Source organism: Dromaius novaehollandiae, chromosome 8 (assembly GCF_036370855.1).
Source record: "Dromaius novaehollandiae isolate bDroNov1 chromosome 8, bDroNov1.hap1, whole genome shotgun sequence".
Lineage (NCBI taxonomy): Eukaryota > Metazoa > Chordata > Aves > Casuariiformes > Dromaiidae > Dromaius > Dromaius novaehollandiae.
The window spans coordinates 13,675,247-13,692,739 of NC_088105.1; the positions used below are offsets into that span (position 1 = coordinate 13,675,247).

At 68.4% G+C, this 17,493-nt stretch overlaps 2 protein-coding genes across 2 annotated transcripts; both read left to right on the forward strand.

The window, feature by feature from the left end:
• The first annotated feature begins 1,109 nt into the window (after window positions 1–1,109).
• On the forward strand, window positions 1,110–9,365 carry CRIP2 (cysteine rich protein 2). The gene is made up of 8 exons (XM_026123398.2): window positions 1,110–1,273; window positions 6,499–6,593; window positions 7,858–7,915; window positions 8,038–8,178; window positions 8,251–8,319; window positions 8,459–8,553; window positions 8,674–8,731; window positions 8,857–9,365. Exons 1-8 carry the CDS (start codon window positions 1,231–1,233, stop codon window positions 8,922–8,924), a joined length of 627 nt encoding a protein of 208 aa, XP_025979183.2. The 5' UTR covers window positions 1,110–1,230; the 3' UTR covers window positions 8,925–9,365.
• Window positions 9,366–15,674: 6,309 nt separating this feature from the next.
• CRIP1 (cysteine rich protein 1) lies at window positions 15,675–17,493 on the forward strand. Its single transcript, XM_064515728.1, has 4 exons — window positions 15,675–15,816; window positions 16,804–16,898; window positions 16,979–17,036; window positions 17,125–17,493. Exons 1-4 carry the CDS (start codon window positions 15,777–15,779, stop codon window positions 17,163–17,165), a joined length of 234 nt encoding a protein of 77 aa, XP_064371798.1. The 5' UTR covers window positions 15,675–15,776; the 3' UTR covers window positions 17,166–17,493.

A 17,493-nucleotide genomic window follows, 5' to 3' on the forward strand; every position in this document is an offset into this window, starting at 1 on the left:
CTGCTCCTCATGCCCCCCCCCCAAGGTCTCCCGTATCAGGCCTGTCGTCCTGGCTACTTAATCTGGGTTTCTCAGTTATCCCATCCGGAAAAAATGTGGCTAAGAATACCTCGCACGTGTCCCGCGCTGGGCCGGAGCGCTGGGCTGCCGCGGGCGGCCCCTGCTCCTCCGCTGGCTGCGGTGCCGCATCCTCCGCTGCGGTTCCCACCAGGGACGGCAGGCAGAGGGGCTGCCGGGCTGTTGTGGCCAGCAGTGAGTACAGTCCATATTCGGGGCTGATTCCTGCCGATTTGGTGGCAGCGGGAGCAATCCTCCCACAACAGGTTCCCAGGGGCCAGTTATGGTGATGGCTCAGCCCCACAGCTCGCACCCTCCGCAGCTTGCAGCTATAGGGGAGAAAGGCGGCTTGCCCGGAGCTGAGGCCGGGGCGTGCAGGGCACTCCTGAGCGAGCCGGCTGCCGAAGCCACCCGCTGCAGCCCCGCGGCTCCCTGCCCACGGCGCTGGGGCCCGGTGCGTTCGGTGACGTTTCCCCGTGCAGAGCTGGGGCTTTCTCGGAGACCAGTCTGCAACGCTAAAGGACCGCTGCGACCTGCTGCACCCCGTCGAGGCCGCGCGGCCCGTCCCCTCGCCCAGCCCCGAAAGCGGGCTGGGAGAGCGCCGCTGTGCCGGCTCCCTGGGCCAGGGGCGGTGGGGACAGCACCTGCGGGTTTCGCGCATCAACAGCCGCCCGCGCAGACGCGGCAATGCACTGATGCTCGAGCGTGCGCTGGGCACGACTGGGCCCAGACTCACCCGTCGCGAGCTGGTGCAAAAAAAAGCCAAGTCATTTTGGCGAATTTCAACCTCTTTTTCTGAAAAAACTAAGAGGACTTGCGAGGCCTGCGAGCGCACGGGCACAACAAGACGGGGGAGGCTGGGGAGGCTGCGAGGAGGGGGCGCAGCAGCTGCCCGCCCGGCAGCGTGCTCCCGGCGCCGCGCCCCCCGGCCCCCTCGGCGCGGGTCCGCGCACCTGCCGCCGGGCCGGGCCGGGCCGGGTCGAGCCGAGCTCCGCCGCAGCCCCGCCCCGGCCCCCCGGCGGCGGCGGCGACGCGGCCAATGGGCGGGGGCGGGCGGAGCGGGGCGCGCGGCTCTGCGCGGCTCTGCGCGCTCTCACGGCTCGGCTCGGCTCGGCACGGCACGGCACGGCTCCGCTCCGCACCGCACCGCTCCGCTCCGCTCCGCTCCCCGCCATGGCATCCAAGTGCCCCAAGTGCGACAAGACCGTGTACTTCGGTGAGCGCCTCCGCCCCGGCCGCGGCCCCCGGCTCGGCCCCGGCCCCCTCGCCCCCTTCTCTGAGCCAGGGCGTTTCCCCCGTTCCCCAGCCCCGCTGCATCCCCGCGCCCCCTCTCCATCCCCGGTCCCCCTTCCCCAAGCCCGGGTGCATCCCTGGGTCCCCGTCTTTGTGCCCAGGTCCCCTTTCTGCAAGCCGGGGGGCATCTCCGGGCCCCCTCTCCATCCGCCGTCCCCCTTCCCCAAACCCGGCTGCATCCCCGGGCTCCTTCTCCATCCCCGGGTCCCCATTCTCCAAAGCTGGGTGCATCCCCGGTCCCTCTCTCCATCCCCGGGTCCCCCTTCCCCAAGCCCAGGTGCATCGCCACGTCTCCCTCTCTGTCCCAGGTCTCCCTTCCCCAAGCTGGGGGGCATCCCCAGGTCCCCTCTTTGTGCCCGGGTCCCCTTTCTCCGAGCTGGGGGGCATCCCCGGGCCCCCACTCTGCCCCGGTCGCAGGTCCCCACCTGTGCTTACCCTGGCGTGGGCATCCCGGCCACCCTCTGCTCCCAACATGGGGGCCACTGCCGCTGGAGCCCCTGCCTCCCTCCCCAGTCCCCCCCCGTGGTGGCAGGGCCCCCCCCCCTGCTCTGCCACTGCTGCAGCTCGGTGCACTGCTCCCCTGGGCTGAGCTGGGGGTAGCCCTGGGGCAGGTGACGCCGGGGGGCAGGTGGCAGCAGGGACCTGGGCACCCTCGTCTTCTCCCAGGGGTCCTGCGTGGGGCGCGTGCCTGCAGCCCATCCCGGTGCGGAGGGCTGGTGTGAGGTGTGCCATGCTTGGGGCTGGGGGACTCGTGTCCCCCTGCACCCGCTGGCCTGGGCATGGGGGAGTGTGGGCCACCTAATGTGGCCTGGGCACCGGGGCTGGGACGCGCCGTCCTGGGGGGCTGGGCAGCATCCGTGAGCCGCGGGAGGCTCTTGGTGTGGAGGAGCAGAAGGGGGCAGGTGCAAGCGAAATCCCCGCTCGGTCGCTTAGCTCCCGCTCCCTGCCAGCCTCGTGCCCCAGGCGTGCCTTTCCGCCCGGCCTGGATGGGCGCGCGGACACATGTGCTGGGGTTTTACGGTGCTTTCTCCAAGGCGGTGTCTGAGCTGGGAGGTGCAGCTGGACGCGCCCCAGCTGCGTTTGGGCAGCAGCAAGCGCCCGCGGGTGCCCGAGCACCGGGGCGGTGCTGCGGCTGGCGGGGCTCCGGGGTCTCACACTGGGCATCCCGGGGTTAGTGCCATGCCTCGGGCGCAGACGGTGCCAAGGGCTGCGAGGGAAGCGGGAGCCGACGCGACCTGGCCCTCCCGCGTGCCGCTGCGGCTTAGCAGAGCACCCACCCCGAGGGTCTGGCTCCCCAGGCCCCTGCCGCCTCGGCCAGCTCGCTTGGGAGAGGAATGCCGACGGGTCCTGACTGTGGCTGGGCGTCTGAGGCACTGGGAGCTTTCATTCCTCTCCGGCCATCTCCAAGTAAACACAGAGAAATAGGAATTTGCTGTCTTCCTCCTTTAAATAAATCTATTTGCGTGGGGGTGGGAGCAGCTCGGCCTCTTGGATGCGCTTCCTCGTGTGAATCTTTTCCTTTTTAAGCAGAAAACTGCCTGTCTGCCTGGCCTGCTGGGCGCTGGTGTGGGGTCAGCGTGGCGCCTCACGCTCGGGGGGGAGCCGCCCGGGGGGGTGCCTGTCGCATCCCTGCGGGAGGGGATGGGGACGGGTCGAAATGGGAGCGGGCCGGTGTGGCGATGCGGTGGAGCGCGTCCTTGCTGACGTCTCCGGCGTCGCTTTGAGGAGCCGCCTGGGCCGCCAAAGAATAAAGCCAAGCCGGTTTATTTGACGCACGTGAATTGAACAAAAGCTCGCAGCGGCCTTTCCTGGCGGCCGGGAAGCGGCTCCCCGGGCGGCCCCGGTGCCGCGAGGCGGGCGCATCCGGCGCTTCCTCCGCGGGCGCCCGGGGCAGCCCCGCACAGAGGCTCGCTGTGCGCCGGCTTCCTCGGCCGGGCCAAGGCTTCGCGGCAGGGAGCGATTCATAAAGCCCTGCTTGTTCGGCAGCGCTGCTCCCGCTGCTCAGTGAGCCCTTGCCTGCCTGGGGTTGCAGCCGCGGAGCGCCTGTGAGCGCCGCGCGTCCCGCTCCCGGCCCTCCCGCACGATGCCTCGCGACCGGCTGGGCGAGTGAGCAAAACTAACGATAATTGGTACCGATGGAAAACTAATTTGCAGCCTGCCTGTTGCTTCATGTTCCCTGGAAAAATCCAGCAGGCTCCGCCCTGCGCAGTCAGAAGGATGTGGGTGTTTCCTGAGCTACAGAATGAGCTTTTCTTCTTTAAAAAGCACAGGAAAATATAAAAATAGGTTTTGGCTTTTTTTCCCCCTTAGAGCGCGTTGGGATCTGTGACATTGTTTCCAGTAGCAGCTGGGCCGGGCGCACTGGCTTTCCTCTGCTCCCGCGGCCCGACTGCTCAAGTGAATGTTTAACCGCGGACTAGCCGGGGCTGCTCCCCTTCCCGCGCTGGCAGGTGGCTGCGGCCTGGGGTTATCCGTCCCGGCAGGAAGCTCCTGAGAGCCCGGCGCCGCCCCAAGCCAAGCAGCCCACGATTTCCCGCGCTCCCTTTTGCATCGCCTAAATGAGATTTGCAGGGTCGCCGGCCCCACGGGCCAGGCGGGAGGATTCCCGCTTTCCTCGGCTGCAGCCTGCAGATGCCATCCCGCCGTCACGCTCGTGTCCCCAGGGCCCGGGGCGAGACGGGGGCCGGGGGTGCTCTCCTGCAGAGCAGCAGAAATTCAAGCCGCAGAAGCCGCCCCACGATTAATAAGTAACCGCTGTCCTTAGGTGAGGGCACCGGCCGTCCCCTGCGGGCGCCTGGGCCGGGCTGAGCGGGTGGCGGAGCCGGGGGGTGTTTCGCCCGTGCGTTGCAGCCTTTCCCGGCACAGGAGCTGCATCCGGCCCCGCGAGCGCGGCCCGTGTGGCGGCACTGGCACAGCCTCCGGTCGCCGATGCAGACGCTGGCTGGCTCCTTGCGTAACCGCCTGCTGCGGTGTCTCAGCGCGGCCGCTCCCGGGGCCCGCGTGGACCTCGCAGACTGGTAACTAAGGATGCACCAGTTTCTCGCTCCCGGCGCAGGGCCCTGGCGGGGGGGGGGGGGGGGGGGGGGCTGCGTCTGCGGGAAGCTCAAGGATGGTGATTAGCATTAGGTTTTCCCTCAGGAAAATGCCGTAAGCAGTAGCAAATCCTCTGTGGGAGGGTGGGACAGGAGGCTATGAGGTCTCTGCCCCTGTGCCTGTGCTCGCAAACCCTGCCTGGGGGGCGAGGGGAGGGCAGCGGGGCTGAGCCCCTGTGCCGCGTCGGCCGGGCGGGGGGCAGAGGGGGGATGCATGGCTCGTGCTCCCTGCAAGGACGACCTCGCAGCCACCTCGCTAGGCTGTGGCCGGCCGGCTGGGAGAGCCCCGGGCCCAGGGGGAGCACGCGGAGGCGGGAGAGGAGAGGTGGCGGCAGCGGGCAGAGCGAAGGCAAGGCGGAGGAGGAACGCCCGAGCGAGAGGTGATGGAAGACACGTCGCTGCAGCATTGCAATCGAGCACAGAGACCGGGGCGTGCGCCCTGGCGCTGCTTTCGGCCGTGGCGGTGCAAGCGGCGGTGCCTGTGCCTCGGCACGCCGTAAGTGCTGAGCCAGGCGGGGAGGCACGGTCGGGACGCAGGTCCCGGCACGCGGGCAGGAAGCGATCTTGCTGTGCCTGTGCCAGCTTCCCTGCCCGGCGGCAGGGCGCTTGCTGTGTTTTGGAGGCAGGGAGCGCGGGGCGCAGAGGAGCTGCGCGGCGCGGGAGGGCTGCGGCTGGAAAGCAACCGGCCGCCCAGGCTGTCGGCTTTGCTCTCGGCCTCCTGCCAGGCTCCTCTTCCCAGCCTCATCCCTTCCCCTTGTGCCTGCAGCCGCTTCGAAGCGCCTCTGCGCCCCTCTCCCGGGGGGACGCGGCGCCTGGCGCCTTGCAGCTGCCCCCCGCGGGAGGTGTGCGGGATGCGGGCGCAGCCGGGTGCTGCCTGCACGGTGCGGGCAGACATGGCTCGGTGACGGGAAATCTGCCCGCGGGCGTTTTCTCCCCGCAGTGATTTACAGGGCAGCGCAGACGCGAGCGGGACGCCAGCGCCCTGGGAATGGGCCGGGGCGGCTGCAAGCTGCTTCCTGCGCTCGGCGCGAACAATGCGGCCTCGGCTCCGGCAAAACATCCGCCGGGAGCTTCCTCCCGCAGCGCCCGCAGGGAGCCGCAGCTTTGCTGCCGCCACATTCCCGCGCGCGCCAGGGCGAGGGGGAGCAGCGCTGTTGTGCGCCAGCTCTCGTGACGGCGCGCGCTGTTGAAGCCGGGCTCCGGCAGCTTCCCGCCAATGGGAGCAGCCTGCTGACCCGGCCGGGGAGGGCCGCTGCGGCCCCATCGCCGCCCCGGCTGAAGCCCTGGGGGTGGAAAGGGCCGGGGAGCACGGTACCGCCAGGGAGGTGATCTGAGCCGTGCCATTTTATTTGCCTTTTAAATATTTTATTTGGCTCTTGCGATTTTGTTTTACGGCGGTTTTAATGGAGCAGTGCCATTTCCCAGCTGTGTCTGTGGGCGTGCGAGGGCGGCGGGGAGGGAAGCGGCCGCGAACACGGGGCTGAGCCGCCCTGGGGCCACGGGGGTGGGCGAGGGTCTCCCTGGGTAACCTATCTCCAAGGATTTTCCCCCGTGAGCTTGCTTGCTGCCCCGCATCGGGCGGTTTCCAGTGCCCGAGGTCCCCTCGCGCAGACGTGCCGGCGGGGCGCCTTGCTCCCTGAGCTGCGTCCGTGGCACTCCCGGCAGCGGGATGCAGCATCTCCCGGTGCTTCCCACGGAGCAGCCGGGGCGCTCAGAGGGGAGGCACGGAAATGCATGGGAGGCCGCGGGGAGAGGAGCCAGCTCGGCGGGATGCGCGCGAGGCGGGGATGACTAAACGGGTGGGGTTGGGGTGGGCATGGCAACACAAAATATTTGAGTCGGAGGAAGGTCATTTCGGGTAGCCTGGTGGGTAAAAATAGACACGGGGAGTCAAAAGGAAAATGCTACCGTTGCTGGGCTTGCGTTTCGCAGACGCCCTCCTGGGGATGGTGGGCCCTGCCACGTGGCGGGCTTGCACGGGGGGCAGGGAGTCAGCGGTGGGGGCGATGGGGGCCGGCGGCGGCTCACCTCGCCTCGCCTCGGCGTTCCCTTGCAGCTGAGAAGGTGTCCTCGCTGGGCAAGGACTGGCACAAGTTCTGCCTGAAGTGTGAGCGCTGCAACAAGACGCTGACGCCGGGCGGGCACGCCGAGGTAAGAGCCCGCGCGTGGGGTGGGCTCCTCGGGGCAGCTCCGGCACTTGCAGGCGTGCCGAGCCGAGATGCAGCGCGGAAGCGGGCTGCAGCAAGCAGGAGAGAGCAGGTTGCCATGGCGACGCTGGCTTGGCACCTCTGCAGCCTGCCTGTTTTCACTGGGTGCTTAACAGCACAAATAGCCAGGTATTAAGTTACGCTGTTAGCAAGAAAACAGGATTAAACCCTGCCCATCTGTGCCGGGAGCCGGGAGGGAGCCCCCGGGCACCGCTGCGGCTCGGTGCGCAGCGAGAGCAGCCGTGGGGGTGCAGGGGCACCGCGCCAGCCGACTCGCGGCAACTGTCTCGCTGATGTGATTTGCACCTCGTGGCCCGGATTTTGCGCGGTGCCTCTCGTGCCGCGGTGTCACCAGCTCTTTAGCGCCTTCATGGCATGTGGCACAGCTGGGCGGGCGGCAGGGACAGCCGGAGCCTCCCCTCGCCCCGCCGTGGGGGCTTTTTGGGTGCATCCGTGCTCCAGGCTGGCTCAGCCCGGGGGAGTTTGCTGCCTCTCCATATAGGGCCAGATTTTGCTCCGGGGGCAGGTGGCAGCCGAGCCCCCTTGGCAGTGCAGAGGGCTGGATCGGGCCCTGCCCTGCTTTTCTGTGCTCCTCCAAAGCCAGCTTGCCAGCTTGCAAAGGTGTCGCGGGGCGACCGGCTAAATGTTTACCTTCTCTTCCAGCGCAGAAACGCTCTGAGTGCACTCGTGTTTATGCCTTGCAATGGTTTGCAGCTGCCGGGGGCAGGCGGGAGGGGCGGGGGGTGAAAGGCAGGGCCCGAAGGGCTGCAGCGTGGAGTGGAGCCGGCTGGGCGGCTCGGGAACTTCCACGCCGCCTCCGCTCGGCGCCGGAGCTGCCCAGCGCAGGGACGTCCCCCAAACCTGGGGCGCGCAGCAGCCTCTTTGCCCCCGCCAGCCGGGCGCCTCCTCCTGTGGGGCGGCTCGGGGCCATTCCTGCGCTGAGGGGGCGGTCTGGTTGCCCGAGGGCAGGGACTCGGCCCCGGGGGCTGCAGTCCAGGCCTCGCTGGCGCCACAGCCCACAAATGCTCTTTCTTTGCTCTTGGACTTGGCTCCCGCTGCCCGTGGGAACCGGCTGCTGGGCGCGGGAACAGCGCTCTCTGCAGCAGCCCGTGTCACCGGGCGCTCGAGTCGCGCGGCCGCGTTTGGGCTGGGCGATGCGCCGGCGCTGGCGGCTGCTCCCGGCACCCTCATGCCCTGCTCTCCCCCAGCACGACGGGAAGCCCTTCTGCCACAAGCCCTGCTACGCCACGCTCTTCGGGCCCAAAGGTAGGTGGCTGCGTGGCCGTGCCCAGTTGTGCCGCCGCGGTGCCGCCGCGTCCTGGGCCGGGTGGCGCCGGGACCCCACGCAGCCCCTGGGACGCTGCAGCCGCGCTCTGTCCCCGCCGCAGGGGTGAACATCGGCGGCGCCGGCTCCTACATCTACGAGAAGCCGCAGATCGAGGGGCAGACAGCGCCGGGCCCCATCGAGCACGCCGTGAAGGCGGAGGACAGGAAGGCCAATGCCGCGCCGCCCAAGGGGCCCAGCAAAGGTGGGGGCCGGCGCCGGGTGCGTGCCGCGCCGGGCGTGCCCAGCGCCACGCTCACCTCCTCTCCCCCTGCAGCCTCCAGTGTCACCACCTTCACCGGGGAGCCCAACATGTGCCCGCGCTGCGGCAAGAGGGTCTACTTCGGTAAGGGGGCACACGGGCAGGTTTGGGCTCGGGGGCGCGTTTTGCACACGGAGGGGACGTCCCCGTGCCGGCGTGGTGCAAGGCACTGGCGCGGGGGGAACGACCCTCCCTCCTCCTCCTCCTCCTCCTCCCGCCGTAGCTGAGAAGGTGACCTCGCTGGGGAAGGACTGGCACCGTCCCTGCCTGCGCTGCGAGCGCTGCAGCAAGACCCTGACCCCGGGGGGCCACGCGGAGGTAAGCACATCCCGCTTCCTGTGCGTTGCAGCTTGCTCCGTGCTGCTGCGCGTGCTGCAGCTCGCTCCCCGGCTGCTGCGCCTGCCCCTGTGCCATGGGTGACACATTTCTCCCATGCAGCATGACGGACAGCCTTACTGCCACAAACCTTGCTACGGGATCCTCTTCGGGCCCAAGGGTGAGTCCCCAGACCGCTGCGTCCCCGGAGCGCGCCACATTCCTGGAGTGTGCCGCGTCCCCGTGCATGCCGGGATGCCGCCGTCCCGCCTGCAAACGCCTCCCCCTGCGCCCCTCTCGTTGCAGGTGTGAACACCGGCGCTGTGGGCAGCTACATCTACGACAAAGACCCCGAGGCCAAGAACCAGCCCTAGAGGGCGGCTGGACAGCCCCGCTCCATGCCCCGCCACCCTGCCGCTCGTGTGGGCGGCCGGCCGGAGCAGAGCTGCGCCAGGCTGGCCACGGAGCCGGGCTCTGTCGCCCCGCGCCAGCAGCACTGCCCTGCCCTCGGAGTATATGTCATAGTCTCTAATATAAGCTTCAGTGTTTAAATGCAAAGGTGGAAGGTGTCTCTGGTTGTCCCCGATGTGCTCTGCCCTCCCGAGCCCCTCCTTGCACAGCCAGCGCCCCGCATGCCCTGCTGGCTCCCCCAGCCCCTCTGCGGGGGGGGCTTTTTTTTGTCATTTATTTATAAGCAGACGCAAACGTGCTCCCAGCTTTGGAGAGCAACACGTGCTCCCCCAGCCATCACCGCCCCCAGCCTGCCACAGGGCTGGCCCTCTTGGTATTTGCCCCAATAAAGGATTTGAGAGATGCCTGGTGTGGCTGAGCCACGGGGGGAGATGCGTGCAGCTGGGGCTCATCATGCCTGGGGCGCTGTGCCTGCGCGGGCTCCTGCAGCAGCCGTGGCCCCGAGCCCCTCAGCCGCCCCGTGCACCCAGCAGCAACGCGGAGGAGCCGGGTGCTGCTGCTGCTGCCGCCCCTTCCCCGTGTTTCCCAGGCCGGGCGAGCAGATGCGTGTGTTTTTGTTTAGGCACCATTTCTGTGGAGACCTGACCCCCTGATGCTTGGGGAAGGGGGTCAGGGCTGCTCCGTGGGGCGGCGGTGATGGGCAGGGGGGCTGCCCCGAGGGTTCGCAGCTGTTGGCGTGCCGCAGGCTGGCACTGAACAAGCTGTGCCTGCTCTCGGGGTGATCCTTGGGTGCCATCGCTAATTAACAAGATAAATATGCTGGCCGTTAGCACTGCTGCAGCAGGGATGTTTGCAGGCTGGTGACACAGCTGATGCTTCCTATGACACACCTGAGCCCATGCCCCCCCCCGCCCGCTTCACAGCATCCCTGCCAGGATGGCGAGCTGTGGAGCTGGGATGTCACCGCAGAGGGTGCCCGTGGGCCACGGGAGCTGTGGAGCTGGGATGTCACCGCAGAGGGTGCCCGCGGGCCGTGCGAGCCTGGACCTGGGGCTCAGCCCAGCCCAGCCCAGCCCTTGCTGCCGAGCACTCCAGCACTGACTGCTCCCTCTGGCTTGGTGACCCTTGGACGGGGTTGCATTCTTGTATGTATTTTTGGGAAACCTACGTGAGCTAAAAGTGCCCCCTTTTTGCCAAAAGGGGCTTGGAAAATGGTCTTCCCCTCGGGGATGTCAAGTATTTCGTTATTTTTTTCAGCTGTGACTTGCAAGCAGGATAAGAAAGTTGGCGAGATCTGGTGATTGTGGATGTGCTCCCCAGGGTACCGAGAGAAAAATACCAGGGTAGATGCAGGCTCGCCTGGAAACCCTCCAGCCCTGTGACCTTCTCCTGTGCTGTTTTCCTTGCTCTCTCTAAGGCAGCTTTTTCTGGGAGACACCAGAGCTCAGCGGGGCGCCGCGGGCTGCGGTTGCTCTGCCCTGCAGAGCCGCCGGGCTGGCAGCCCCGTCCGGCGCGGTGGCTCCCCGAGCAGCAGGGTTGTCACCTAGTGGCGCTGCTCGATGCAAAGCGGGAGCTCGGCGCACCCGTGCTGCCAGCAGCGGCAGTGGGGCATGGGCTGAGTGCCTGACCCCCCCCCGCGATGGGCGCCTGTAACTAAGCGTTGTGCTGGAGCATCCCTCGTCCCTCTTCCCGCAGGCAGTAACCGTGCCCAGGGGCGAGCAGCGCTGCTCCCAGGCGGCCCTGGGCCGGGGACTGGCAGGCTGGAAACACAGAACAGCAGGGAGGGACTGAGAGAGGTCGGGAGCGCCGAGCGGAGACGCGGCCTGGGGACACGTAGTCCGCGCAGGGACGGTGGGCGCAAGGGGAGGCAGCAGCGCCAGGAGGGTGCCGCGGCCGGGGAGAGTGCGGCGCAGCTGCTGCTCAGGCTGCAGCGGTGCGGAGGGCAGAAAAGCAAGACGGATTCAAAGCATTTGCTGGGAATTTGGTAAATAGGAGCCAAAAGTGATGAAGTGCTGGAAGACGTGATTTAAGAGGGGATATTAAAAGCAGCCCAGTCAGTACAGCTCACTTCCCCCATGGCCGGGAACCAGCTCCGGCACTCCCTGGAGCCGGTGGCACGGCTCTGCTTGGCTCGGCCGTGCTTTGGCCCGGCCCCAGGGGGAAGTTAGACTAATGGGTGTAAATGCTGGAGAGGGTGAAGGAGAGCGGGCGGGGATGAAGGAGGAGGAGCGGCGTGAAAGCAGGCGCAGGAGGACTGGGGCTGTAAATCCTCCCGGGCGCGCAGCGCCGCCTGGCCTCCCTCCCCTCCGGGCTCTCGACCTGCCGTCCGCGGCCCCGCTCGGGCAAGGCAGAGCCGAGCAGCTGCGTCCCGGGGGCGGCGGGTGCTGCTCCCCTGCAAATCGGCCCCCTCACGGCGCCGGGCACCCGCAGCAGCAAAGCCCGGGGCTGCGGCAGCGGCGGCTAGCGAGGGTTCGCCCGGGTGAATATTTAATTGGGAGGGGAAAGCGTGCTGCCAGCAACGCGGGCCTGGCCCAGGGCAGACGTCCCGCGGGCGCTGCCTCCGGGCAGCTTCCCAAGTGGCGCCGTCGGGGCGCCCGGCCGTGTCGCAGAGCCCCACACGCCCCGCGACGCGGCGCCCTTCCCGGGGGGAAATGCCGCCCGGGGACTTGCAGGAAGCCTAAGCCCCGTCTATCTCAGCGTCTGGCACCTCCTTCTGCTTGGCGAGAGAGAAGCACTTTGTCAGTGATGCTCCTCGGTTACCTGAGTGATGCGGCGCTGCCGCCGAGGCGAGCCGCGCGTCGCCGCGGGGGACGAGAGCCTTCCTCCCCGGCGGGCGGCTGGACGGGGTTTGGGCGCCGGGAGCCCCGGCGTGGGGATACACGTGCGGGAGCCGCGCGCAGCACCTGCAGCAGCGAAGCCCTTTGCCCATGCGCTGAGCCGGCGCAGCCCTGCGCGCGGCCTTGCCGGCCTGCGGAGCCGGACGCGGGGCTGCAGAAGCGTCACGTGTGTGTTGTTGCTGGAGCAGCATAACATTTACAGGGCGGTGATAACCCACGCCCTGGCTCCGGAGGCGGGCGAACAAGCGACGCCCACTGGCACGCAGCAGCCTAACCGCACTTGCAGTGCCTGACACAAACAGTTGTGCAATCATTCGTGGCCGGGGAGGGCCGGACTCTGCACCCCGCCCAGCAGGGTCGGGAATCATTTTGCAGCCTCAAACCATCTGGAGGCTTTAGAGCTTCAGGTCCAACAGCTCGAACTTCACCCTGGCTGCGCCCACCTGTCTGCCTGCGGCAGTGCCGGGGTGCTGGGGGATGCTCCGGAGCGCTGCTCCGAGCAGCTCCTTGCCGACCTCCCCCTCCGCCGTCAGGCTATCGCCTGCGGCCTCCCCATTCCCAGTTATTCCCCCCGGCTTATTCCTCACGTTCAGCTGGAAGGACGTATTTTGCAGCAGAGAGTCTCGGTTAAGCGGGTCCGCGCTTCTGGCGCATGCCAGCTGCAATCCAGCTGAGCGCAGAGGGATTTTGCAGAAGCCGCGGCTGTGGGACCATGTGGAAACTCCTGCTGCTAGCCCAGCTCCGCTCGTTGCCTCCCCGAAAGCTGAGAGCAGCAGCCACAGCTTGCAACGCCTCCGGGGTTTTCCTCGGTCGCGTTTTCCGTGGCAGGGGGACCAGGACAGCTGGGGAGGGAACAGAGCTAGGAGCTGACCCGCTTTGGGTGCTTTTCCCTGGGGTCGGGGGACGTGGGGTGCCCCAGATCCACTCCAAGAGCCCAGGAAGCTCCTTGCAGGCCTTCCCGCCAGCCCGTCCTCGCTGCTGCAAGAGACCCGGGCGAAGCAGGTTCTGGCTCAGCCGCTGCCCTCGTTTGCCGGGCCAGCACGTGCTCAAGCACCCGCCGCTGTACCCGGGCCGTGGTGGGGCTGCTCGGCCCTCACGGCAAGCGGGAAGCCCAGGCTTTTCCGAGGCTGTGGCCGTGCTGGATGCGCTGGGACGGAGCCTCGCCCCTAGATGCGTATCGGAGGGCCCAGACAGCTGAGGCATGCTGAATGAGCCCGCGCAAGGTCTCCAGATAAGATAAGCCGGCGGGGCGCTGGGGCGGCTGCGGGAGCCAGTGGTGGGGGGTTGTTCCCCCAGCGGGGCACCGTGGGGTGCGCTGGGGCCGTGCTCTGAGCATGATGCGGGCATGGACTCAGGTGCAGGGCCAGGTGTTTGAACCCGGGTCCGTTCACCCTGGTGCTCGCCTGCCAAGAGGCAGGTGGGGCCGCACGTTGCACCGCATGCGACGGGGCGCACATAAAGCGAGGCGTGGTGCAGGGCGCATGCACCCCACCCTGTGCCACGCCACAACGGGCTCTGCTAAATCACCCCAAAGGGGGCTGGTGGGGGAGGCAGTGGGGCCTGGCAAGGCCGAGCCTAGTGCTCTGCTCCCGCCGGGCAGCTCACGGTGGTGCCAGGGTGATGCCGGCCTCTGGGAGGGGGTCACGGTCCGAGTGGTGCTGGTCCTGGGCCAGCCGCCGAGTGGTCCATGGGGATCGGCTGCAGGGCCGTGCCAGGCCTGGGGAGCCACAAGGGAGGCCAGCGCCGGCACAAAACCTCCCTTAAAAGGGAGCGGAGCTGGGGACAGCTGTCCCCGCCGGGGAGCCGCCCGGCGCCGTGCCCAGCCGTGCCGCGAGCGGGGGCACTGCTGCCCCAAGCTCCCTTGCTGTGGTGCATGAGGATGGGGACTCACCCCCCGGAGGAGAGGTTAGGGCGCAAAGCAAGCCCAGCTGATCCGGGAACTTCTCCTTCTCCTTCTCCTCCTGCGGGGACGGCTTGCCCCCCGCCCCCTCCAGCTGTGGGTCACAGCCGGCTCTGGCAGCCGGAGGGCCCTGTTTTGTGCAGGCACAGTGCGCTAGACGCCCCGCGTTTCTGGAGGCGGACACTGGGCGTCCTGCCACCGGGCTTCAGGAGCCCTCGTGACCTTCCCAGCCCAGCAACATGCCCTGGGGACGATTATTTCATACAAAACAGACCTTTGGATCGGCTTTTTATTTCCTCCGCCACCAGACGCAGAGGAACGCCCGCTGTCCTCCGCCCCAGCCCCGGACGTGCCTTGGGGCCGAGTCCAAAAGGGAAAGCAAGGCCTTGCTGCTCACAAAGCCACAGCGGCAGCGATGCCCATGGGCCAGCTGTCCGTAGGGCGCCGTGTCCCGCACCCGCGCCGGGCCTGGGGCACCGGGGGGCTGCAGCCCCTCCTGCTTCCTCGCACGCCCAGACGTGCCCCGCAGAGCAGGGCCTGGCCGTGGTTAGCTGCAGACGCTGTCACACCTCCAGCCTGCGCCAAACTGGGCTCAGGGCAGTGCTGCCACCGAGCCGGGGCAGGGAGCCAGGGAGCAGGGGTTGCCGAGGGTGCGGGCTGCGGTGCACAACGTGCCAGGGCGTGGGGCGCAGGGTGCATGGAGTGCAGCGGCCGTGGGGCTGCAAAGGCTGCAAGTGGCGTGGGGCTGCAAAGGCTGCAAGTGGCGCAGGGCTGCAAGGGAACGGGGCGGCAGGGGTGCAATGGGTGCTGGATGCCAGGGGGGTTAGGGATGCAGGATTCAAGAGCTGCAGGGGTACAAGGGGCAAATGCCGGGGGGTGCAGGATGCAAGGGTGTGAGGGTGCAGGATGGAAGGGGTGAAGGGGGTGTAGAGGTACAGGGGGAGCAGGGGTGCAGGATACAAGGGGTGCAGGGGTACAAGGGGCATAAGATGCCAGGGGGTGCAGGGGGTGCAGGAGTGCAGGATACAAAGGGTGCAGGGGTACAGGGCGTGCAGGATACAAGGGGTGCAGGGGGTGTAGAGGTGCAGGGGTGCAGGATGGAAGGGGTGCAGGGGTACAGGGGGTGCAGGATACAAGGGGTGCAGGGGTGCAGGATACAAGGGGTGCAGGGGGGCAGGATGCAAGGGGTGCAGGCGTACAGGGGGTGCAGGATGCAGGGGGTGCAGGATACAAAGGGTGCAGGGGGGTGTCGGGGTGCAGGATGGAAGAGGTGCAGGGGTACAGGGGGTGCAGGGGTGCAGGATGCAAAGGGAACGGGGGGTGCAGGATACAAGGGATTCAGGGGTACAGGGGGTGCAGGGGTGCAGGATGCAAGGGGTGCAGGGGGTGCAAGAGTGCAGGGGTACGGCGGGTGCAGGATGCAAAGGGTGCAGGGGTGCAGGGTGAAGGATACAAGGGGTGCAGGGGTACAGGGGGTGCAAGTGTACAGGCGGTACAGGATGCAAGGGGTGCAGGTGTACAGGGGGTGCAGGATACAAGGGTGCAGGGGTGCAAGATGCAGGGGGTGCAGGATACAAGGGGTGCAGGGTGCAGGGGGTGCAGGAGTGCAGGATACAAAGGGTGCAGGGGGGTGTCAGGGTGCAGGATGGAAGAGGTGCAGGGGTACAGGGGGTGCAGGGGTGCAGGATGCAAAGGGAACGGGGGGTGCAGGATGCAAGGGATTCAGGGGTAAAGGGAGTGCAGGGGTGAAGAATACAAGGGGTGCAGGGGTACAGGGGGTGCAAGTGCACAGGCGGTACAGGATGCAAGGGGTGCGGGGGGTGCAAGACTGCAGGAGTACAAGGGGTGCAGGGGAGCGGGGGGGTGCAAGACTGCAGGGTTACCAGGGGTGCAGGATGCAAGAGGTGCAGGGTTACAGGGGGTGCAGGGGCGCGGGGGGGCGGCGGCGCAAGCTGCGCGGGGCGGGTGCCGCGGGCGGGGCGGCGCGGCGGGGCGGGGCGGGCGCGCAGTGACCCGGCGGGGCCGGCGCGGAGCCTCGCAGAGGCGCTGCGAGCCGAGCCCCGAGCCGAGCCGGCACCATGCCCAAGTGCCCCCGCTGCCAGAAGGAGGTCTACTTCGGTAAGGGCCCCTGCCCCCCCCGGCCCGCCCCCCGCCGCTGCAGTCCCTGAGGCGCCCCCACGGTTTGCACCCCGGCGCTGCGGGGCCCCGGGTGCCCGGGCTGGGTGGCTCCGTGAGGCCACCAAGGAGAAGGTGCACTGCGCTCGGGCTGCCCTGCCCGGCACCGCTGCGGACCCTGGGCCCGGCCGGGGCGAGCGTGCACGCTCCGGGGTCCGGGGCTTGCCCACGCATCGTCCGCACGGCGAGCTGCCGGCCGGGAGAGCGGTGCCCGCAGCGTTGGGGGTGGCATCGCCAGCTCACCGCGAGCCTTGCCTGGTGCGGCCTGCCCACCGTGCTCCCGCGCTCTTCCCATGAGCGGGTTTTGGGGGGGTTGAGTCACCCATCCCGCCAGCAGCGTCTGCTGAAGCAGCCGAGCATCCCCGCTTGCCTGCTTGGGTTGAACTCGGGTTTGCAGGAGCCCCCAGTGCGCTCCGGGTCCTCCCGCTCCCTGGGCGGACGGGCTTGCGATGCCGCCCTGGCACCGTCCTGCCGCGGTTTGCTGTGCCGGCAGGTGCGCCGGCGCTGGGGAGGTCGGTCCCTCTGAAACGCTGTGGCAGGGGAGAGGCCCTCGTTCCTGCCCGGGGCTTTCCGGGGAGGATGTCGCGGCCCCAGCGCTTTGCACCGCGGCAGGACAGCGCCAGGCGGCCTCGTGGCATCTGGGTGCCTTGCATAAACTGTCGTGGGCACGTTTGGCCCCCGAGGAGAAGGCGCTCAGGGGCCGCCTGCTGCCCAGGGCCTCCATCCTGTCGCTCATCCTCCTTCTCTAGGCGTGGGAAGAGCGCTTGGACCCAGCGCTAGCAGCTTCCCGTGGGAAACGCCGCTTTATCGCTTAATGCATCCCAGGAGCGCAGCTGCCCATAGCAGGAGCTCGCGCGTCTGCGGAAAATGCCCTCCTCCCCCCCCGCGCCACAGCTAGCGGCACCGCTAACCCCCCTCCTTCCCCGGCAGCCGAGAAGGTGACTTCTCTGGGGAAAGACTGGCACCGACCCTGCCTGAGATGCGAGAAGTGCAACAAGACCCTGACATCCGGGGGCCATGCGGAGGTGAGGCGTGTTGCGGGGTCGGGGACGGGGTGGCCCTTGCTGCACCGCGGGCCACGGCTCACTCTCGCTCTCTCCCGCAGCACGACGGCAAGCCGTACTGCAACCACCCCTGCTACGCCGCCCTGTTCGGGCCCAAAGGTGAGGTGGGTTTTGGGGTGTTGGGGGGCGGCTTGGACGCCCCAGGCCGTTTGCGGGCGGCGCTGACCCCACTCTGCCTCTCTGCCAGGGTTCGGCCGGGGAGGAGCCGAGAGCCACACGTTCAAGTAGACGCCGGGTCGGTGCCTGCCGCCGGAGCCCCCTCCTGCCTGCGGGGAAGGTGCGCGCCGCCACGTCCGCCGTGCCCGGGACATCTCCGCTGCTGCTCCCGGCCCCCTGAAGGCGTGGCGGCCCCCACGCAGCTGGCACGCGCGCCGCGGCCGACAGGCGTTTTAGCTCCCGCCGCCCCGTAGGAAATTCGGCCGGTGTCAGCGAAGGCCGTGGGGGGAGGAACTGCCCCCCCGCCGCCAGCCACCACCCAGCCCCACTCTTGGCACCCGGCTCTCGCGGCGGCGCCTGCGCTTGTACTCGCGACCCGCAATAAACCGAAAGGCACTTC

Coding starts and splice junctions, on each gene's coding strand:
- CRIP2 (XM_026123398.2), top strand. CDS start 1,231: ATGGCATCCAAGTGCCCCAAGTGCGACAAGACCGTGTACTTCG. Junction 1,274..6,498: donor CGACAAGACCGTGTACTTCG/GTGAGCGCCTCC, acceptor GTTCCCTTGCAG/CTGAGAAGGTGTCCTCGCTG. Junction 8,732..8,856: donor GATCCTCTTCGGGCCCAAGG/GTGAGTCCCCAG, acceptor CTCTCGTTGCAG/GTGTGAACACCGGCGCTGTG.
- CRIP1 (XM_064515728.1), top strand. CDS start 15,777: ATGCCCAAGTGCCCCCGCTGCCAGAAGGAGGTCTACTTCG. Junction 16,899..16,978: donor CATCCGGGGGCCATGCGGAG/GTGAGGCGTGTT, acceptor TCTCTCCCGCAG/CACGACGGCAAGCCGTACTG. Junction 17,037..17,124: donor CGCCCTGTTCGGGCCCAAAG/GTGAGGTGGGTT, acceptor CCTCTCTGCCAG/GGTTCGGCCGGGGAGGAGCC.